At 47.5% G+C, this 22,920-nt stretch overlaps 1 protein-coding gene across 5 annotated transcripts in view; it reads right to left on the reverse strand.

Moving 5' to 3' along the window:
• Positions 1 to 22,920, reverse strand: part of Sun1 (Sad1 and UNC84 domain containing 1) — a 52,489-nt gene that overhangs the window by 6,398 nt on the left and 23,171 nt on the right. For 2 of the 5 annotated variants that reach the window (XM_042686645.1, XM_042686648.1), the window contains 18 exons: positions 21,052 to 21,240; positions 18,986 to 19,170; positions 17,653 to 17,679; positions 17,375 to 17,551; positions 12,924 to 13,121; positions 11,911 to 11,994; positions 11,526 to 11,636; positions 10,231 to 10,329; positions 9,479 to 9,572; positions 8,935 to 8,993; positions 8,672 to 8,817; positions 8,112 to 8,351; positions 6,112 to 6,198; positions 5,239 to 5,282; positions 4,335 to 4,446; positions 2,438 to 2,692; positions 2,087 to 2,171; positions 99 to 214 (listed from right to left, as the gene is read on the reverse strand). In XM_042686645.1, coding sequence (XP_042542579.1) covers positions 99 to 214; positions 2,087 to 2,171; positions 2,438 to 2,692; positions 4,335 to 4,446; positions 5,239 to 5,282; positions 6,112 to 6,198; positions 8,112 to 8,351; positions 8,672 to 8,817; positions 8,935 to 8,993; positions 9,479 to 9,572; positions 10,231 to 10,329; positions 11,526 to 11,636; positions 11,911 to 11,994; positions 12,924 to 13,121; positions 17,375 to 17,551; positions 17,653 to 17,679; positions 18,986 to 19,170; positions 21,052 to 21,240 — 2,308 coding nt within the window. Of the gene's footprint in view, positions 1 to 98; positions 215 to 2,086; positions 2,172 to 2,437; positions 2,693 to 4,334; positions 4,450 to 5,238; positions 5,283 to 6,111; positions 6,199 to 8,111; positions 8,352 to 8,671; positions 8,818 to 8,934; positions 8,994 to 9,478; positions 9,573 to 10,230; positions 10,330 to 11,525; positions 11,637 to 11,910; positions 11,995 to 12,923; positions 13,122 to 17,374; positions 17,552 to 17,652; positions 17,680 to 18,985; positions 19,171 to 21,051; positions 21,241 to 22,920 lie in introns of all 5 variants that reach the window. The other 3 variants (XM_042686646.1, XM_042686647.1, XM_042686649.1) reach the window with 3 other exon arrangements.

Below are 22,920 nucleotides of genomic sequence, written 5' to 3' on the forward strand. Positions count from 1 at the left end.
GGCTCCTATACCACCTGGTACAAAAGGGCTGGGCATAGTGGCACATACCTGCACCCTCACCCCTGAGGGACAGGGTGGGTGGGGTGAACGTCACCCACCTGGATCACCACACGGGGCGACTGGGAGAAGTACCACAGTGGGATTCCAAACAGGCTCAGCAGTGCTGTCTTGGTCTCATAGGTCTCCGAACAACGGGTGCTCAGGATGCTGCCACCTGGGGTACAGGGACATAGTCTCAGCACCTATGCTGCATGGAACAGGACACAGCCTGTCCATGTATGGAACTGCGCCAGTGTTCACTGTCACCCAGCCACATACCTAATGACAGTGTTCTAAAAACCACCGCCCAGCAGTGGGAGCCTGGTGTGTGTGGTATGGTGTGGTCCTGGTGTGTGTGGTATGGTGTGGTGGGGCTATGGGTGGCAGGCAGTCACTGTGTCTGCCTACAAGTACAAGGCCCTAGGTTCAAATCCCAGTAACACCCAAAAATAAAAACAACAACCCTACCAATAGTGTCAACTGCTAGAGACAGCAGCTCCAAATAAGTGTTTGCTCCTTTGAATGAGGATGAAAGAGTACCAAAGTGCTGGTGCTAGCTGGCAGTGCCCACCCCAAATGATGAATCACTATGACAACTCCCACCACAAGGAAAGTGCCAGAGCGGGAGCAAGTTGGCAGTGATGGCGCCCACGCTGTGTCACACTAGCTATTTCCAAACTATAGCTAAAGATGGTAACCTTTTTTTTTGTTTGTTTGTTTTTGTCAGTCATGGGGCTTGAACTCTGGGCCTGGGTGTTGTCCTTCAGCTCTTCAGCTCAAGGCGAGCACTCTACCACTTGAGCCACAGCGCCACTTCCTGGTTTTCTGGTGGTTAATTGGAGATAAGAGTCTCATGGGTATTCCTGCTGGGCTGGCTTTGAACTGCGATCCTCAGATCTCAGTCTCCCCAGTAGCTAGGATTATAGGCCTGAGCCACTGGCACCTGGCTAAAGATGGTGACCTTTACAGAAATAAGTCCTGTCTGCCCTCTGCAAGAACAATGAATAACAAGAACTGGAAACTCCTCAGAGCCTACATTTTAAGCAGCAATGGCCTCTGCATGTGCTATGTATAATGATCCCTTCCACATCTCTGAGAAGGGGTAGGAGGAGCTTCCTTCTTAACAGGAACATAAAGTGGTCTTGATGTAGATGACTGACACTCGGATTTGTGAACCACTGAATCTCCCTCATGCTCAGAAGCATCTCTGGCTTGTGAGGCCCTAAAAGTATTTGGGAACAGGTGTGGGCCAGCCTCACTGGGTCATTGGGGTTCTAGGTGAGTAACAAAGAAATCTGACATATTCTTGGCAACAAATGACCACCACTGTCCCAAGCCATTGGGCTCAAATGTCACTCAATGCCCCTAAGCTGAAAACAACTTCCTAAGTTAATGCATTTCAAAATATGTAACTAAAAAACCACGTTAGACAAATCATACGCTGACTCCCACCAGCATTTACAGCACCATGGTCGATCCCAGCCTGGGCAGGTAGTGACTCACACCAACCATCTTTTGAGATAAGAAAAAACTGGGCCCTAATGAGGCCGACCGCCTAGCTTGGTGCACCAAGTCAAAATAGACTGTGCCCTTGTCCTCCATCTCTGACGCTCCCCCTTGGCCCCTGAAAACCTTAATTTTCTGTGCCACCTCTGGTGGCAATACCTTCCCTGAGTTGTCCTCACAGTGCTAGCATTCCCAGGTCTCTACAGAATGCTCACAGGCCTGGCCTGGGGGTAGGGGTGGGGGTGGGGTGCAGCACCACCAGTGAGGTGATGGACTGCTCTGGCAAGCCCTACAGCCAGCTTGCAGGCACAGTGTCCAGCCCAATTGCAGTGTTCAGAACCCTGGAGCATAATCTGCAAACACAGGCCTAGCATAGCCAGGCCACTCCAGGCCTCTGTCCAACAGACAACTGGTCAGGGTCTTCCATCACACAGAACAACTCTGCCTCAGTCTGGCAAACATTCCTGAAGGTTTCTCAGGACTTTTCAAGTTCCCCACTCCTACCAACAGGTGATCACCCCCTTCAGTGGTTCTTACTCACCACCTGATTCCAGAGCGAAGTCCACCATCCCAGTCTTATCTTGGGAGTAGAGCTTGAGAGCATTGTTCACAATGACACGGGCTTGCTGGAGAGGGGACCAGAGGCCCAGCCACCAGGTGGAAGAGAGATCTCGGGTTAGTGCCATAAGCCAAGGTCAGGAACCTCGTACACTGAGGGGACATCTGTGGGCCACTCTCAACACTGCACCCTCTACCTTGCACCAGTAGTTGTTAAAGAGCAAGGAAGGGTTGGACCCTGTGCCTCAAACATGTCATACCAGTCCTGCGGGCTGGAAACATGCTTGGGCAGTGAGTGTGGTGGACATGGAAGCTGGCCTGCATCTTCACTTACCGCTTCTGTGATGCCAGAAATCCCTGCCTCGCTCACGGCAGACACAATGGCTTCGGACGTTGGCACCTGTCCTGTCACTGAGATATGGTGGCTGACGTTCTTCAGCAACTGCAACTCCAGGTCTTGTAGCAACACCTGCAACTCATCCTTGCTCACAAACTGAGAAGAAAACTTCTTTAGCAGCCACTGGAGGGAGCCGCCATGTTGGCCCTCAGAAAACATGAGCTGGATGGTTTCTCTGACCCGGGCATCGACCTGGGGGATGTCAGTGGATGGGAGGTGAGTGACTGTCCCCTGGACCACTTCAGCAAAGTATCTTACATTTACAAACCGATCATGCCAGTAACACAACTTCATGTTACACTCAAGAGAGTAAGTGTTCCCTCTGAGCCACTGCTGCTGCTTGGTGCTCCCCGCCACACATTCCCAAAAGCCAAGCACGGAGGTAAGTGGCAGAGCCCCTGTTCTTCAACATACCTAATCTGATAAAATAAAAAGTCAGCTCAGTGCTGGTGGCTCACTCCTGTAATCCTAGCTACTCAGGAGGCTGAGATCTGAGGGATCTCAGTTTGAAGCCAACCCAGGCAGAAAAGACCAAAGACTCCATCTCCAAAATAACCATCAAAAAGACAGGCTGTAAGTGGCAGAGTACATATGCCTGGCAAAGAAGCCCAGCAAGAACATAAGGCCAAGTTCAAACCTGTACTAGCACAAAATGAACAAGCTTACGATGAAATATCATGGATGTTGACCAGATCTGTATGCACAATTGTTCCAAGTGTGTGTACTTGTAACCACTTCCCACGGGCTTCAGGTGTGCAGTGCATCAATGGCCCCAAGAAAGCTGCCACCCTGGCCATCATTCATAGAAAGCTTCATTCCTACCCCAAGTGGATGGGAGCGGGGGGCAACTTTACTTAGCAGCTGGAGGTTCTTGGCTGCCTGAGGCTGAGAGCAAGCTGCATAGCCCAGCTGAGTCAGCTTTGGGAAGAAGAGTCCCTAACACCAATACACTGTTCCCTCTATCTAAACCCCCCGTCACCCTTTGTGTCAGTTTGAGGTTGTATGGGCGGAAGCATGGGAAGATGTGCACCAAGGGTTGCATACTGACCAAGTGGGGAAAATTCAAGGAGCATCCAACTGGCCATTCTGAAACTTCAGGTATGTGGTTGGGTATGTAACTGAAGGATCAAGGATCCAGTACTTGTGCTTGAGGGGAGGGAAGGGGTGTACTTGAGGTACTCTACTAGCAGTGTCTGCCTGGCATGTGAGAGGCCCTGAGTTCAATCCTCAACTTCATGAAACAAAAAGCCTTTTAAATTCAGGTTAGAAAAGTTTTGAGGCCAGGTGCTAGTGGCTCATACCTGGAACATTAGCTATTCAGGAGGCTGAGAATTGAGGACCACAGTTCAAAGCTAGCCCCTATCAGACTTATCTCTAATTAATTACCAAAAACCTGGAAATGAAGCTATGGCTCAAGTAGTGCTAGCCTTAAATACAGCTCAGTGCCCAGGCCCTGAGTTCAAGCTCAAGGGCTAGTACAAAAACAAAGTTCTGAGCAGGCAGTGGTGGCTCACACCTGTAATCCTAGCTACTCAGGAGGCTGAGATCTGAGGATCCGGTTCAAAGCCAGCCCAGGCAGGAAAGTCCAGGAGACTCTTATCTCCAGTTAACCACCAAAAAAGGAAGTGCACTGTGGCTCAAGTGGTAGAGTGCTCGCCTTGAGCTGAAGAGCTGAGAGACAACGCCCAGGCCCAGAGTTCAAGCCCTACAATTGACACCCCCCCCCCCCCACAAAAAAAAAGTTTTGAAGAAAACTGAAACTGAACACCTTGACAGACCCAGATCAGACACTGTCAGGTGGCCTGTCACCCCAGGGTGGCCGTCAGATCCATACCTGCTCACAGCTGGCCTTCAGACTCTGCCAGTCCGACAACTGTGATCTCAGCATGCCCAGCTCCTGTTCCAGATGCTGCACACGAGACAATAAGGGCTGCTCCTCTGCCTCACTGGAGACCAGCACCAGGAAGGGAAAGTGGGTCAGCATCCAGGGTGCTCAAAGGACCCCCAGAAATCAGCATGTCTAATTCCTTTACATTATATTCAAGGCCTCAGAAATGAGACACATTAACCATCACTATGAGCTGAGTCTAAATGACTACAGGAATGACCGACACAGCTGTACTGGACACATGGCAGTTTGCTTGCCCATTCTACTTTATGGGACTCCCAACAAAGCCTCTCTCACAACAGTCCCCTCCACACCCACACTGGCTCATCGAATCCGCTAAGAGAGCATGGTTGTGGGAAGTGTGAGCCCACATCACCCCTGGCAGATACACAGGGTGCCAGGTCCCTTTCCTCATGGCCCTGTGGCCAACCACAGGGTTTACGAGAAGCTAAGGGGCAGAGGCTGGCATGAGCCCTGGGTAGGGCAGGGCTGTAGAGGAGGCAGGCACAGGGAGAGTGGACCTCAGCAAGTAGGTAAACTGACATCCAGGTATGAGCATGAGGCCCAGTCACAGCCAAGCACCCAGGGAGGGGCTCAACATGGCTTCCAGTGGAAAGGCTGGTAAGCAGAAGAGTCCTATTCACCTGAGGGCCACTGGGCCCTCACACCTGTCATGAGCAGCTCCCCAAGGACACGGTGCCTGTGGAGGGGATGCTGCCTGGCCTTGCCTGGCCCTAGGGGCCCCAAGAAACCCACACAAAGCCAGTGACTTGGGTGACTGAAGTGCAGTGGGGCAAACAGCACCTTGTTAGAAACAGACACAACAGAGTGCAACTCAAAGTCATCTTACCCAACTGCCCTCAGCCTGGTCTCTTCCAGTTCCTTCTGGAGGGCCTAGGGAGGGAGAAGTGGTTGACACAATCACATCTGACTACTTTACACTGTATGAACTTCAAGTCCAGATCTGCCTAGGGGTTGGCAGATGAGAGCATTTACTTCAGCTTTGGGCAGAGAACAGAAAACAAGGCAAGGAGCCCCCCAGTAAGCAGCTGAGGGGCAACATGTCTGCCCTGAGGAGTCAGGAAGAGCACTGAATTTGGCGCCCCTGAGCTCCCACACAGAACTAGGTGCCCAGGTGAGGTGCCTTTGGGGTCCCACTGTCTGAAACGGTCCAAGAAGAACAGGGTCAATGACTGAAGACCTCAGTGGCCCCACTCTGCTGGCCCCCCAGGCAAATCATGTTTAATTCAGCTCTGTGACACATGAGCACCTGCTCGGCCTGTTTCCATGCTAAGCCCTGACCCTATGTAAATACTCTAGCTTTGCCAGACTCCAAGTGATCCAAATTATGTTTAGTCTTTCATTCCCCTTGAAGACTACATGATCTAGTGGACGATGTGTGATGCTGAGAGTGTCCAGAGGTGGGCTCTGGAACGGGACTGGCTGGATTTGAATTCACAGCTCCCAGGAGCCAACAAAATGTCTCCTCACCCCATGGCCCTGCTCTGTGCTCACACTGATGCTACAAGTCCAGCCCAATGGTCCAAGTACCCAATGAGAAAGGGAGCATCAGAAACCACTTGTTCCAGTTTTAAGAAACATACCAGCAGATGCAACTCTGAAAGAAGGCCTGCTCATGGCTAAGAAACTTTCCAAATTATCCACGGTAGTTCATTTTTCTTTTATTGTTTGGAGCTATCATTATAAGGCCAAGAATAAATACCTTAGATTTTTCTGTCAATTTTCTAAGAACGTCTTCCAGGTTTGAGAGACGTACTTCATGTTCATGGTACAAAGTCATAAAGTCAGTCTGAGAAAGAAAATTAAAGAACAAATGTAGGCAAAATTAGGCTACAAACAAAACTGGAGGTCAAGCAAGTCAGTGCTACTAGAGTGTGCAAAGTAGGAGACTGGCCCACCAATCTGACCAGCGTCAATGAGGCCTCAGCAGCTACATCTCTAACCCTTGACTCTGAAAACCTTTTTGTGTGGTTGGTTGGGTTTTTTTTTTTTTTTGGCTGCTAAGTTGGTTTGCTCAGCTGGTACTCTACCACTTAAGCCATGGCAAGAGTCTCACAGCCTTTTCTTTGAACTAACTTTGCACAGGACGCTCTAGATCTCACCCTCCTGAGTAATTAGGCTCACAGATATGAGCCACCAGTACCTGCAATCAAAAAAAAAAATTGGGGGAGGGGAGACAGAACTGGGGTTCTCTCTCTCTCTTTTTTGCTAGTCCTGGGGCTTTAACTCAGGGTCTGGGCTCTGTCCCTGAGCTTCTTTTGCTCAAGGCTAGCATTCTACCACTTGAGCCACAGTGCCACTTTTGGCCTTTTCTGTTTATGTTGTACTGAGGAATGGAACCCAGAGGCTTCATGCAAGGTAGGCAAGTACTCTACCACTAAGTAACAATCCCAGCCCCAGAATGGGGTTTGAATTCGGGGCCAATGGCTAGATGGGCATCCTACCAGATTGAAATCTGAAACCCAAGTAAAATTGCACAAGTAGCTTTTCTGATAACATTAAGAATATTAATGAGGGCTAGGAAGGTGGCTCAGTGGTAGAGTGCTTGCCTTGCATGCATGAGGCCCTGGGTTCAATTCCTCAGCACTACATAAGCAGAAAAAGCCGGAAGTGGTGCTGTGGCTCAAGTGGTAGAGCACTACCCTTGAGCTGAAGAGCTGAGGGACAGTGCCCAGGCCCAGAGTTCAGGCCCCACAACTGACAAAAAAAAAAGATTAATGAATGCCAGGAGGCACTAATGGGAAGGAAGTGGATCAGTACTACCAAGATGTTTAGGCACCTGCAATCATTAAAGTTTCAAAGTACAAGCCATGATGGAGACCCATGACACAGCTACTCACCTCTGTATGTATGACATGGGCATATAATACGTGACACAGACGTGTCCAGCCAGGATGGAGCACTAGGACACTTACCCACAGCACTCGGGAACATGGCTCAGAGTTGAGCGCTCTGCAGGTAAGTAACTTACTCAAGAAGTGACTAGGGCTGGGGGGCGTGGCCACGCTGGCCATACCTGCACTTGGGAGGCTAAGGCTAGCCTGGGCTACACAGTGAGACCCTATCTCAAAAGAATAAAAAAAGTGATTAGGCAATGGGCATTTTGTGCTCAAATGAGCAGAATGAATGCAGTATTTGGAACATTAGCTAAATGAAAAAAGCCAACTCCTGGTTTCCAGAGTTCTGGGGAAGGTAGGTGACTTAAGACCCCTTTGAAATGGGGTGGCAATAGCTGCACTGAACAAGAAGGGCACCATGCTGACTGACCACAGCACAGACATGGAGGAAGGAAGTCATCTACAAAGTGAAGACTGGCAGTGGGCTATAGCAGAGGGATGTAGGGCAGCCAAAGAGATGGTCCAGTGCACAAACACAATAGCTGGCCCTAAGCTCCTGGTGGCTTCCTGTCCTGAGCTGTCCAGCTCATAGCTACCAGGTATGTGTGGCTACTGGGCCCTTGAAATGTACCAAGTGCTGTTGCTAGGCAGCAGGCCTAGCTGGAAGAAGTAGGTCACTGGGGGGCATGTCCTTGGAAGGCATAGGTGGTCCCTAGTCCCTCCCTCCTCCCTCTGTCTCCTATATATCATGTCAGCTAAATGAGAAGTGACGTGGTACGTTTACCAACATTAACATGTAGGCTGGGGGAATTCACAAGGTGGCATGCAAAAAGCTCCATCTGTCCCTGGAGCTGCTGGGCCTTACCTTAGTTCCTGGTGGCTCAGCAGCCTTCATGTCCTGCAGGTGCTGCCTGACCACATCCTGAACCCAGAAAAGCAGCTCCTCCCTGCCATTGCCCATCTGGTCCACTCGCACTTGGAGTTTCTGGAGTAAGACTGTCAGTTCCCTGAGCTTCTCATCATGGCTGTGGCACTGTGCAGACAAAGAGGCCACCTGCTGCCCCATGTCACTCTCCCAGCGCCACCGCGCAGCCTGGTCATAAGCCTGAAGAAAAGCAGGAGGGCTCAGTGAAAACAAAGGCAACATTATAGCAGGGTATTGACTGCAGGGATAGACACTGCAGAGTGGCACAAAATCTTGCATAAAAGACAGCCTTGTGTGACATCTTCTTCATGCTTTCTGCATTTTACAAAATCATATATGCTTTTAAGTTAGAACTAGCCAAATAAGGAGATTATTTACTTATGTATTATTTGAGCTATTCCAGAACACAGAGTTGTAAACCTTGCTTTACAGCATTCTGGTGAACTGCCCATGCAGACACCCTTAGGGATACTGAGAGCTTGGGCACCAGTCGAAGTTACCTGCAGAGGCTGGTCCTGGTAAGAAGAACCAGGCTTAAGCACATCCGTGGGATCATCCACCCTCTGTGCTGGGAGCACAGCTGTCCAGTTCAGCACAGGCAGGAGAGAGAAGAAATCACCTTGGCCCCACAGGAAGAGGCTGGCACCTACAGAAGAGAGAACCATTGTGCCAGGCTCCCCAAAGCTCCTGAAACGCTCAACTTCCCCAAGCTACTAGTATGTTCAGCCTGCTTATCTAAGCATCCAAGGCAAATTCTCCTCACCTAGTAGGAGTAATAGTGGGAGGAGCAAGAGGAAAATCTTGCAAATATTTCGAAGGCACCTAGGAACAAAAAAGAAAGTCTTTTAACTTGCGAAAAGTTGAAGGTGGGGTTCACTATCCTATTTCCCCTTCTGATATTTTTATGAAAGATACCTCCACCCAAATGAAAACATGCAGCTATAGTTTGTCTCCAAGGTGTGTGTGTCTCTCTGATACACACAGAAGACCTTGCCAACAAAATGCAAGGATCACATGTACACGATGCACTAAATGGGAACCACAGGACAGTCAGGCCCTGCTCCATGCCCCAGGATGCTGCCCACTGCCAGGAGTGGTGTCTAGGGAGAGCACTGAACTTCTGTGGACCCTGCAGCTGGGTCCCTGAGACAGCTGTCTTTTCCATTGTGTAAAATATAAAATGATATATTAATGTAAGATTTAATATACCAAATAATGAAATACTATGCAAATCTAGTAATAGCTCCAGTAAAAGCATAAAACTGGTTCTTTCGAACACCATGTTGACAAGGAATTGGGTTCCTTACCTTGTAAGAAGAAACACATTCAGCCAAGAAATCAAAGTAACGAACTGGTACCATCCAACCCCTAGCCACCAGAACATTCTGGAAGCTGCCTTCCCTAAGAAAGAGAACAGAGCAAGCATTGTGAGTGTGCCGAGAAACACACTCCTGGAGGCTGCCTGGGAGAAGGCCATAATGGGAACACGGAGGGGTGCGAAGCTACAGTCGAGTGGAGGAAGAGTGTGAGGGTGCGAGTCACCACAGGAAGCCCCAATCATACACCTTGTCTATGTGAGTCCAATAGTCAGTCTGGCGCCTAACCTGTCACACCAGACAGGGTGCTCATGCAGCCTAGAGAGCAGGAGGTTAGCGTTTCTAGTCAAGAACGAAGCATGTTATAGCAAGATCAAAGCGCGGGAACCTAAACTGAATTTTTTGTTGTTGTTGTTGTTGGTCGTGGGGCTTGAACTCTGGGCTTGGGCACTGTCCCTGTGCTCTTCAGCTCAAGGTGAGTGCCCTACTGCTTGAGCCACAGCGCCACTTCTGATTTTCTAGTAGTTTATTGGAGATAAGAGTCTCATGGACTTTCCTGCCCGGGCTGGCTTTGAACCGCGATCCTCAGATCTCAGCCTCCCGAACAGCTAGGATTACAGGCGTGAGCCACCGGCGCCCGGCTTAAACTGAAACTTTTATTTGGTTAGGTAAAAGACTTATTGCAGGCACTTGAGCTGCCAAGAGCTTTGGAGCAAATGCTAACAGAGACCCAAAATATCCACCTGGAGCAGCAATGGCCAGCAACAGGGCCGACCACAGTGTCTGGGACACAAACCAGCCTGCAGCTCCAATCTTCTGCAGCGTCTGCATCATGAGGTGACCTGTGGTAAGAAGATGAGTGTAGAGGATGCTTACGCCAGAGCGCCAGTGCCAGCAGCCCAGCAGGATACACCCACTGTCACATACTACCAAATTCCCCCTTTGCTAAGGCAAAGACTAAATGAAATTAGCTTCTGAAACCCTTGCTTCTTTAAGGGGTTTCACTCTCTCGCTCCTGCCTGCAGACTTCATAGGTACAAACCAGTTAACCCTTGAGAGCCCCAGGGTGCTGGGAGCTGCCCAGAAATATTGGGACTTGGTGCTAGTAGAATTCATGGTGCAAAGATGATGCAGCCTTTTAGGGAAAACTGAAATTCCATGGACTTTGCAGTCATGTGCTAGGTGAGTAATGACTACTCACAGACCAAAGCAAAACTGACCCTAATGTTCTCCAGGGATGGAGTCTTCCAGAATAATGAGAGGGACCATAGAGTGACAGACCATAACACCCTGAAGTCTGCATCCAATACCAGCACATAAAGTGGAAGACTGTTTTTCTTTCCTTTTCATTTCTTTTCTTTTTCTGGGCAAGGCCTCACTAATATATAGCCCAGAGTGGCCTTGAGTTCCAGGGCTCAAGTGATTCTCCCATCTCAGCCTCCTAAATGCTGGGAATACAGGCATGCCACCCTGCTTGGCAAACTGCTTTTCAAATGAGTTTTGCTTCATTTTGTCAAAAGCAATTGCCGAAACTCTTATCCTCTTATTAATGTGTATCTACATGTTGATCCTCAAGCTATTAAGCCATTTCAACATGGCTGATATACAGAAATGCTGTTAAAGAGGATTTAAAAAAATCAATTCCTTTCTAGTTATGAGACACTTCTGAAGGTTAGCTTGTGGGGGGAGCTGATGGGAAATACATCCCTTTACAAGGAAGGTTACTGGTGGGACCTGGAAAGTGCTACCTTCTTATGGAGCCTTCTTGGACCAGTGTCGCCACCACAGGACAAGAAACTGAGCAACTCTGTGGAGAGCAGTGAGCACTGAGCCTTTCCTCAGCTTGTGACCTCACTCATGCCAGAGAACTGGCTTTTCATCCATTCACTCCAGATCAACTTAGAGAACATGGGCATTAAAGCACAGCGACAGTCCTTGAGTGTTTACAACATGGGAACTGCAAACACAAGCTAACTGAGACCAACAGTGCTGGTAACAGGCCACAGTAAGGACAAACAAATGAGGAACAAGGCACAACCTGCAGAGGCGCAGAGGCGCCCCATGACCCCAGCCACCAGGGGTGGCCTGGCTGGCTGCGAGTAGGCGTCTGCGTGCATCCCAAGGAGCTTCTTCCCCTTACAGTCATCGCCTGTGGGTGTGGTGACAAGGGGCAAGAATGACAGATCAATAGGCAAACTGTATCAATCAGTTGGGCAAAGGATGCAAACTAGGAAACTCCATCGCGTAGTGTCACAGCCAGTGCATCTGGTTGTGACTGGCTTATGAGGATGAATTAAGCCAAAGCGCTGCCAGCCCATACCAGTTAGTGAGGCCCCTGAGCTCCATGGCCTGCCCACTCCCAGTGGTTAGTGGAGCAGCATTCCATTGGTGGGAACACTCCCAGAGCAATGCTGGGTACTCACACAGGGACATCCCTTCCACACTGGGGTGGCCGTCCTCTCTGGAAAGCTCTCTGTCAGCCATGCTCCCACAGTAACTGTGATGCACTGCAACACATGGAGAGGGGCTTGGGAAGCGCACTGTGGCAAGGCAAGCTCAGTCTCCTCTTAGACCCAGAGGGGCCAGCCGGTGGCTCCCACATCATAGCCCAATGCAGAGCCAGGGCTTGGGTCTGACCAAGATTTTAAAGCCCGCACCTGGCTAAGAATAATGGGTAATGCAAAGAGGAACAGGGTCTGGGAACAACAGGATTCTAAACATCATTCAAGAAAACTGGCTTTGTTTTCAAAAGGCAATAAACAAAGATCAAAAGTGGAGTTTATCCAAAAAGAAATGTACTCTTTACCTGACTTATATAACTGTAACCCCTTTGTACATCACCTCTATAATAACAATAAAAAATTTTAAATCTTCCCAACTTTCTGCCTGCTGGTTTTTAATGTATTACTCCAGACATCTCAGGTGCAAGGAAGTGTGGGGAAATTTTAAAAAGTGAAGTTTAGCAGGTCAGTGGTGGTTCATGCCTGTTATTCTAGCTGACATCTGAGGATTACAGTTTGAAGCCAGCCCAGGGCAGGAAAGTCTGTGATACGCTAATCTCCAATTAACCACCAAAAAGCCAGAAGTGGAGCTATGGCTCCAAAAGCTCACAGACAGTGCCCAGGCCCCAAGTTTAAGCCCCATGAATGGCACACACAAAAAAGTGGATTTTATTAAGTCATGTTTCAAAAACATTCAAAGTGTCTAACTACTGATCCACTTTCAGAGGACTGAAGTACACACACACAGCAAGCACACTAACACTCCACAGGCTCCCATTATAGAAGACCCAGGGAAAGCAGGTGAGAGAGAACAGTGCTGAGCCCCTGACTGCCCAGCCATGGGAGTGCAGAGCTGTGTGAGGAAAAGGAAGCAGCTTTCTCCACCTTGAAAGCATATTTTGGTGGAGAAAGGAGAAAAAACAATTTTTAAATACCTGTTGATTCATGGATTTTTGACTCATAGCTTTCTGATTCACAATCTTTTGACTGATAACTTTTCAATTTGTAATTTTCTGGTTCATAACTGAGCTTCAGGAAAACCACGTGAAAAAGTTGCACTAAGAATGATGAGAAGGACGATGATGTGTACTTGGCCAGCCACAAAATCCTATCCATGTAGAACAACGCACCGCCTATTAAAAACCGTGGACATAGGTTACTCTTCATGAAGCCTACATTTCTCCTGACAAGCCATGACTCAATTACTCATTTCAAAAAACACACAATGGCCAGGTGCTGGTGGCTCATGCCTGTAATACTAGCTACTCAGGAGCTGAGATCTGAGGATTTCAGTTCAAAGCCAGCCCAGGCAGGAACATCCGTGAGACTCTTATCTCCAATTAACTACCAGAAAACTAGAAGTGGTGCTGTGGCTCAAGTGGTAGAGTACTTGCCTTGAGCTGAAGAGCTCAGGGACAGTGGCCAGACCCAGAGTTCAAGCCCCATGACCGGTCAAAAAAAGAAAAAAAGAAAAAGAAAAGCACAATGGCAAAGCACTGCATAAATGGTCTTGAGTAAGGACCATAGGAGAAGAATATCCTGGTGAATGACCACAATGGAGCTGCAAAGGAAGCTCACACCACCTCCTTCCAGGTGCTGGACAAACCCATTGGCCACCACTGTCTATCCACACTTCAAGATATCCAAATGGAGCCAGTGAGCATACACATGGTTTGGGGGGGGGGGGGGGGGGGAGGAATCTATGGATGTCAGTGTCAGCAGCTCCAGCAGTACTGTGGGATCTCTGGTCCTTTTTACTGTTAAGCTAATGTATGGAAAGGGAGTTGATATCTTTTTTTCTTGAGGAAATATTGCTTCTGAAATGAGGCAGAGAGAAGTGGGCCTGTGTGTTCACTGTGCATCCAACAGACCTCTGTGGAGTGCTGGGAACATGAGGGCCCAAGAGGTACTTCGGGGCTGAGGCTTTCCTATGTCTCTCTTCCAGGCCAAAGAAATTTTTGTGCTTTTTCACTCATGACTGGAGCTCTACTACTTGAGCCACAGCTCCACTTCTGGCTTTTTACTGGTTAACTAGAGATAAGTCTCATGGACTTTCCTGTCTATGCTGGCTTCAAATCACAATCCTCAATGACATAGAACTAGAGGGAATCAGGGAAAAACATACAACAGCAGGACCCATCAGCTCAATGGCAGCGATGGGAGGGAGGGAAAGAGTGCAAAACAAAAGAAATGTACATATCACCCAATGTGGAAGAAATAACTATTTTGCAAAGCTCATAGAACTCATAAATGTTATAGACCATGATAAGACAATTTGCCCCATGAAAGTTAGAATGTGTTTGTGACTTTTTTTTTTTTTTTTGTCGGTTGTGGGGCTTGAACTCTGGGCCTGGGCGCTGTCCCTCAGCTCTTCAGCTCAAGGAGAGCGCTCTACCACTTGAGCTACAGCGCCACTTCCGGTTTTCTGGTGGTTTATTGGAGATAGGAGTCTCACAGTCTCTCCTGCCCGGGCTGACTCAACCTCCTGAGTAGCTAGGATTACAGGCGTGAGCCACCAGCGCCCGGCTGTGTTTGTGACTTTAACTAAGCATCACCATCCCATAATACTGTGAAATTTGGGAAATTATGTAATCACTTAATCACAATAAAGAATTTGGGAAAAAAAAAAAAAATCACAATCCTCAGATCTCTCAGCCTCCTGAGTAGCTAAGTTTACAATCATGAGCCACTAGCGCCCGCCTAAGTGGGCAAGATTTAAGAGAACAAAACTATGAAGGCCTGGTGAGAGTACAGGCATTGGGCGGTGGCTGAGGGGTGGAGCTCATGCCTAGTAGATGCAAAGCCTTGTACTGTATTTCTAGCACCAAAAGGAAGTAGAGGGGAAGAGGAGCACTGTGTGCTGGGTAAATAAAGACAACTGGAAGGATTTAGGAAATGGCACTTATTAGTCATGCCATATCTGCTCTACTTGCAGTTGGTCTACCAGGAGACAGACAATCGCCCAAGCTAGCAACTGAACATCATCTACAAATTAACTGAATTCTGATTCTGTAAAGCCATAAATGTAATACTGGATAGCACCAAAAGGAATGACTTTAGGGCTTGGGAAGGTGGCTCAGTGGTAGAGTGCTTGCCTTGCATGCATGAGGCCCTGGGTTTGATTCCTCAGCACCACATAAGCAGAAAAAAGCTGGACGTGGCGCTGTAGCTCAAGTGGTAGAGTGCTAGCCTTGAGCTGAAGAGCTGAGGGATAGTGCCCAGGCCCAGAGCTCAGGCCCCATGACCGACCAAACAAAACAAAACAAAAGGAATGGCCTTAATCTAAACTTGCACTTCAATTCTGATAAGCTGCAGAACCACACATGGACTCAGGTAGGATGTAAGGACTTATTTTTGTTGTGTTACTTCTTTATTTATTTAAATAAGAATGCAAGTTTTTCAGGCATTCCCAGTGATCTTGTGGATTACTGGTATTAGTTTTGACACTGTCTTTTTAGCTCTAATTTTCATTAATTTGGGAATAAGGGTTTGTCAATCTTATTTATCTTTTCAAAGAATCAGAATCACATTTTTTTGTTCACCAAATTTTAAATAGCTTCTTTTTTAAAAAAGATGCCACTGAATTCACTTCTGTCCTATCTTGTATTATTTCTTTTGGCTGCTAACTGTGGGATTGGCTTGTTCTTATTTTTCTCAGAGTTTGAGGTGGACTATCAGACTATTTACTTGACATCATAAACTTCCTTCTCAGCACCGCCTTTGCTGGATCCCAGAAGTTCTGGTAACTTATGCTTTCATTTTCATTAGATTCCAAGAATTTTTTATTTCCCTTTTTATTTCTTCTACTGGTCATTCAACAATATACATTCTTCATGTGTCTGAATATTTTCTGTATTTCTTTTGCTGTTGATTTCTAGTTTCACTATAGTGTAGCCTGAAAGAATACAGGGTTTTCTGTTGTTTTGAGTCAAGGTCACTTGCCATGTCATCTATGGAAGCCTGAACTTGCAATCCTTCTGCCCCAGCCTCCTGTGTGCTGGAGTTACAAGTATAAACCACCGAGCCTGGATCTAATGGTATTTAAGTAAAGACACAAAGGTACATTGCTCTACAGTTCCACAGAGGCAGAATTCAGGTGATGGCTGTATAACTCTGTATATTCACTAAATCCCACTGGACTGTGTACTTGAAGACTAATAATAGTTAATTTCATGAATTCTAGCTCATTAAAAAAAAAAAAAAAGATGAATTCTCTCAGGAAAGGGGCTCAGTATCATGCCTAGCACTGAGGCAATCAACATATAGCAAGTATTCCTGAGGCCCTACGGGAATGCCTGGTTCAGCTCCAAAACCTAGGCTTTCCAGCAGGCTATGACAGAAGCTAACCTCAGTTTGCTTATCAGTAAAATGGCAAAGACCCTGGCCCAGTACTTCATGGTCCTCCAAGTCTGGGGAGGAAATGCATGCCACACTCTCTCTGCCACCTCTTCTCCCTCGCACTTCTTAATGCTAACAATGTCAGTAATACCACAGGCAGAAAAAAACAGGACCTTTGGCCACAAAGGCCATAAAAATACAGTAAGCAGTTCAAAATCAGCAGTAAGCAAGGACTACACACTCAGCCTTGCTCTCAGCCCTTATAATGTCTCATAGCCCTTTGACAACTATGAGTGGATTACCGGCTGGGTGCAGCCAGGACACAGCACGAGTCAGACCCAGCACAGCAGGGCAGAGACACAGGACAAGTAGAATGCTGCCTGACGTGGGTAAGTGATCTGGAGCCAAGAGGCCATGAATGGTGGAGAGTCCCCACCCCAAGCATCCTGAGATGTCACAGCCATGCCTGGCACAGGAAGTGGGTCAGGGACCCTCCTCTCCCTCTAGGCCCAGAAGGAAGCTGGAAAGCCCTGACCTCGCTCACTCAGGTCACCTATTAGGACTTCTGTGTCAGCCTAGAGGTGCCTGGGTACAGAAGCTGCCTCTGCTGAGTGCAGTGACAGCTGCCAGCCCAGACAGTGCCAGGACTCCACATGTGCTCAAGTGTTCCCAACTTGATCACTCAGAAACTATTCCTCCCTCAGAGACCAGCCCAGAGGTGGGTGCCATTCTGTGGAATTTATGGGTGTCTAGCCTGCTTTGTAAAAGCAGGCCTACATATATCTGAGGCACTGTACTGTCTCCTTACCACTCCAATAGCGATCTTGTGTTGCTCATTGGTAGAATTTCAAATACTTCTAAGTACAACAACAATACTAGTTCCAGAAAGTGGAAGCTGAAAAAGGTTAAGGTAAAGCTACTTTGAGATATATTTCTCTTAACTCTAGAAGCTCATTATGAGTTCAAGTCCATAATAGAAACAGTGCAGATGCTGAGGACAATCTTTTATAACAAAGTTTTTTTCTAACTGGAAAGGTGGGCAACTTACGTTTCAGGTTCTTCTCCCTGGAGTACACCCTGGAGGTGGGCCCGGGGGTGGTGGCACAGGCTGTGAGCACATCTGTGTGCGTGGAGAGCATGCTGCAGTCTGGGCAGGTATACCCGTTGCGGGTGGCTGCATCTACGGCCAGGTCGCCGTTTCCCTGAGTGGTGGCCTTATTTCCACCTGAAATTTTCAAAAAGTAGAAGGAACCTATTTAGCGTCAAGTCCAGGTATATAACTACAACATCAGAAAAGCATGCAGAAAAGAGGTCTAAAACAATTACCTTTAAGATCACCGTCATCGTCAAGACCTGAAACACACACACAAGTTTTGCTGTTGGACAGAAGAAGACCTGGCAGGATTTATTGCTAAGATGCCTAAAACTGGTGAGATTTTTCCAGACATAGGTAGATACTACCTGTGGACTTGAGACACGTGTGGGGAGAAGCTCACACAGAGCACACACGGTATCAGAGGCAGCAGGAAGGCAGGGAGAGCCCACAGGTAAATCTACTCTCCTGCATCAGCAAGCAGGCACAGCCTCTAACTAGCAATGTGTGCATCTGTCGCCTAGCAACTGCTCTCATTAGCTGAGCAAAACAGCACCAATGTTTCCCAAAATGAGCACACAGAATTTCTGGAACTAATCTGGGTCTTCTAATTACCTCAGAAGGGCAAGCAAAACATAAACTGAACTCAACAAGTGTATGAGTCCCTTATTGAAGAGGACTTTCCTGTGCTCAGTCTTGGAGTCACCTTTAGCCAGACCACAGACCAAATCCATACAAAATTCTTTAGTGACTTGGAAAACACACTGACTCCCATGTTGCTTAGCGCTTTCCAGGAATATAATGGCCAGTTTTTACACTATTTTTTTGTTTTGTTTTTGTTAGTCGTGGGGCTTGACCTCTGGGCCTGGGCGCTGTCCCTGAGCTCTTCAGCTCAAGGCAAGTGCTCTACCACTTGAGCCACAGTGCCACTTCCAGTTTTCTGGTGATTAATTGGCGATAAGAGTCTCACGGACTATCCAGCCCAGGCTGGCTTTGTACCTCGATCCTCAGATCTCAGCCTCCTGAGTAGCTAGGATTATAGATATGAGCCACCAGCACCCTGGCTTTACACTATCTATCTTTTTTTTTGTGTGTGTGTGTGTTTTTTTTTTTGGGGTCCGGTCGTGGGGCCCGAACTCTGGGCCTGAGTGCTGTCCCTCAGTTCTTCAGCTCAAGGCTAGTGCTCTACCACTTGAGCCACAGCGCCACTTCCGGCTTTTTTCTTTTTGCTTATGTGGTGCTGAGGAATCGAACCCAGGGCCTCATGCATGCAAGGCAAGCGCTCTACCACTGAGCCACCTTCCCAGCCCTACACTATCTATCTTTAAACATCATAAAAGACATGTATTTAGAAAACAGTCACCACTTAATCTTTCACATGAAAGTAAGCAATGCAGTTCAGTCAGGCAGACAACACATGGAATTAGTGCCCACAGCCTTCATGGAGATAGCCCTGCCTTGCCCGTGGCAAACCCACCACCTGGCCATACCCTGCTTCTTCACATACCAATAATTGCAGAAGTAACCATGCTGGAGACAAGGCCATCCACATCATCAGTGACTTACCCCAGAAGTGGTCCACTTTGGTCTGCTCACGGATCAGAGACTCGTCCAGCACAGGAGGCCGCAGAGCTGAAGTGCTCTGTAGGCTGCAAGAGCTGTCCTGGCTAATGCCAGAGGACGCAGACTTCCCTGACAGGTGGTTGATACTAAAAGCCGGCTTGCTTGCGCTTTTGCGCTGCTTTACTGATCTAAGAAGAAAGGAACAAGAAACAAATTGACAGACGTTTTTTAGTAATTGCAAAATGATTGGGTTTTTACCAACACCAATATGTGGCAGAGAATAAAGAGCATTTTGCAGCAAACTATCTTTCCTGCTGTCATGAAATAAGGCATTATCTACACAAGGAATTGAATTCTTAGGCTGCAGTCCAGGAACTCCATCTAAAATTGCAAACAAAATAATTTCTGGTCATTTTTAGAATGAATCAAAAGTCATTTAAATCTAAAATAATCTATACATAAAAATGACCCAATAGCCAGGTGCTGGTAGCTCTCACCTGTAATCCTAGCTACCTCAAGAAGCTGAGCTCTGAAGATCGTGGTTCAAAGCCAGCCCAGGCAAGAAAAGTCTGTGAGACTCTTATCTCCAATTAACAACCAGAAAACTGGAAGTGGCACTATGGCTCAAGTGGTAGAGCATTTACCTAGAGCTGAAGAGCTGAGGGACAGCACCCAGACTCAGAGTTCAAGCCCCATGACCGACAAAAAAAAAAAAAAGACCTAATATAATGGCCCCCCCACTTTCGTAACCAACCACACACATCAACGCTCCCTACTATTTCTTAGCCACTGGAATGGTGTTAAGCACAAGTGTAGGTAGCAATCTATAATAACTACTGCATTCAAACCTGCCATACTGGACAAAGAGAAAAGCCTTTAGAAATGATTGGTGTCCTATCCAGCACAGAGTGTGGGAACACAGAGTGGTGACACCAGGCCCTCGGGATGGGTGGAGGTGAAAGGTAGTGATGAAAGGCATATGGTGAACCTTAGTCGCCAGGTGTGCACCCCAACTGTTCACCTCAGCACAGCTGCGCAGGTCCACACCAAACTTACGTTGGAGTCCACTGGCTATTGGCTTAACTACCAATCTGCTGAGTCTTGACTCTTGGGTATGTAATACTCTAGATGACCCAGCGAGGTGTCAGCAATCCTGCAGCCCTCATTTGGGAGAGAATCACCACTGTGTGTATGTGTGTGTGCATGCCTGTGTGCGATGTGAATTCAGGGCCTAGGCACTGTCCCTTAGCTTTTTTTTTGGCAGTCGTGGGGTTTGAACCCAGGGCCCAGGCTGTGTCCCCAAGTCTCTTTGTGCTCAAGGCTCGCACTCTACCATTTGAGCCACAGCGCCACTTCCAGGTTTTGAGTAATTAATTAGAGGTAAAGAGTTTCATGAGGACTTTCTGTCCAAGCTTGCTTCCAACTGTGATCTTCAGATCTCAGCCTCCTGAGTAGCTAAGATTACAGCCATGAGCCACCAGCATCTAGCTTTGCCCTTAGCTTTTTAACTCAAGGCTGGAACTCTATTAATAGAGAACCACTGCTCTTAAAAGAGCAACATAATGTTGTTCTTGATTTTATTTTTTAGATTATGCTTTGACTCACTGTCCAGATTGTGTGAGCTTTTGCTTCTTGGTTTAGCGGCAGTAGAGGGACATGGGCATTCACAGATCAAATTCATGTCTCTGTGTTAATTAACATATCTAAGGAATACAATCAAACCACTAAGATCAGGTCATCTGTGCTACAGGTGGTCAAGCCCCTTCCCTCTTCAACACACAGTTGTAGGACTCTGAGGTGCAGGCCATTACCAGGGTGAGGCAGCTTCTGCCTGTAAGCATATGGAACTTAGCCCACCAGCTATACCCTGCAGTTGTCAGCCCCTGGCACCCTCCCTCAGGTCTCTAGAATTAGTGTCAGTCTTTACTTGTCCTGAAGCTGGCGTGCACACCTCCCTCTCCCTCCTTCCCCTCCCTGCCCCCTTCCCCCCCCCCCCCCCCCCCCCCAAGCACCAGGAGATCATGAAAGATTCCTGGCTTCGTTTCAGCACCAAGCTGTGCAGAACTCACCTGGCTGCTCTGTCCTTGAACGTCACAGCCCTGCTGCTGCTGGAGTGTGTGTCCACAGCCTGGCCACTGTCAGTGCTATATGCAGTCGTGATCAGGCGAAGACTTCGGCGGGACATTCTTGGAGAATCAAATACAGGATCCAGTTTGTGCTCAGTCTCAAAATCTAGTGCATCAGAAGAATAACTTGAACTGGAAGGAAAAATGTGTGGGAGATATAAATGATACTTGCTGCTCCAAGTCTTAACCAAACTGAATAAACCATAAGCAGGAGCAACCTGCTTTTAAAGAGAACCTGAGTTTTAAACAGATGTTGCTGCTGGATGATGCCTTTAGAGTAAAAGTAAAGCAACACAAAAATCGGTGAACAGGTGCCTGTGGGTATACTTTCACCACCCCAACCCTCAATCCACCTGCAGACACCCTACAGGCCTCTGCTTGCCCTGATAACAGGTGAAGTCCATAAGGATCCCCACACCTCTAGGTAACTCTATCAGAGTGCACTTGGCTACACCATGAAATTTAATACAATTGGGAGCTAGGCGCTGGTGGCTCACACCTGTAATCCTAGCTACTCAGGAGGCTGAGATCTGAGGGTCACAGTTCAAAGCCAACTCATGAGACTCTTATCTCCAATTAACTACCAGAAAACTGGAACTGGCACTGTGGCTAAAGTGGTAGAGCACTCGCCTTAAGCTGAAGAGCTCAGGGACAGCACCCAAGCCCAGAGTTCTAGCCCCACAACCAACCAAAAAAAATTTAATACAATTGGGCATGAGGAGGACAGAGAAAGGTAAGCTCCAGAGCCATCTATGTGCCTAACACACCAAAGCCATATAGATACAAAAGTGAGTCTGTGACTTGTAATATTTTCCACAGAACTAGAAAATACACCAAAGCCATATAGATACAAAAGTGAGTCTGTGACTTGTAATATTTTCCACAGAACTAGAAAATTGATGCATAGATATATCACTCCAATATCCCTGATATAAAGGAAATGCAAATCTAAACATCCCTGAGATTTTATCTTATTCCAGTTAAGATTGGCCAACATGGTGAATCTGAACAACAAATGCTGACGGCGATATGAGAAAAAAGGAACCCTAACGCACTGCTGGTGGGAATATAAACTAGTATAATTACTCTGGAGCAACCTGGAGGTTCCACAAAAAACTAAACATAGGGGGCTAGTGGTAGAGTGCTTGTCTAGCATGCATGAAGCCCTGGATTCAATTCCCCAGTACCACAAAAACAAGAAAAGCCAGAAGTGGTGCTATGGCTTAAGTGGTAGTGCTAGCCTTGAGCAAAAGAAGCTCAGGGACAATGCCTAGGCACTGAATTCAAGCCCCAGGACTGGCAAAAACAAAACAAAAAAACCCTAAACACAGATCTTCCCTATGACCCAGGCACAGCATTCCTGGGCATCTACCCTGATACCACAAGCCAGGATACTGTAAAGACACTTGCGTATCTATGTCCATTATTGCACTATTCACAATAGCCAAGTAATGGAACTAGCCCAGATGCCCTACAATTGATGAATAGACCCCCCAAAATGTGGTGCCTAAATGCAATGGAATTTTACACAGCCATTTGAAAGAATATTATGTCATGTGCAGAAATGGATGCACCTAGAACAAGACATGTTAAGTGAGGTAAGCCAAGCTCAGAGACACAGATGACACATATTCTCTCATATGTGGAAGCTAGATCTAAAATACACCCAGACATGATAAATTAATTACTCTAGGCATTCACATACAGCGAGACAAAAGGAAGCTATTCTTAAGAAAGGGACACATGCCAGGTGCTGGTGGCTCACGCCTGTAATCCTAGCTACTCGGAGGACGAAATCTGAGGATCGAGGTT

Source organism: Dipodomys spectabilis, unplaced genomic scaffold, assembly GCF_019054845.1.
Source record: "Dipodomys spectabilis isolate Male_0828 unplaced genomic scaffold, ASM1905484v1 ptg000098l, whole genome shotgun sequence".
Classification (NCBI taxonomy): Eukaryota; Metazoa; Chordata; class Mammalia; order Rodentia; family Heteromyidae; genus Dipodomys; species Dipodomys spectabilis.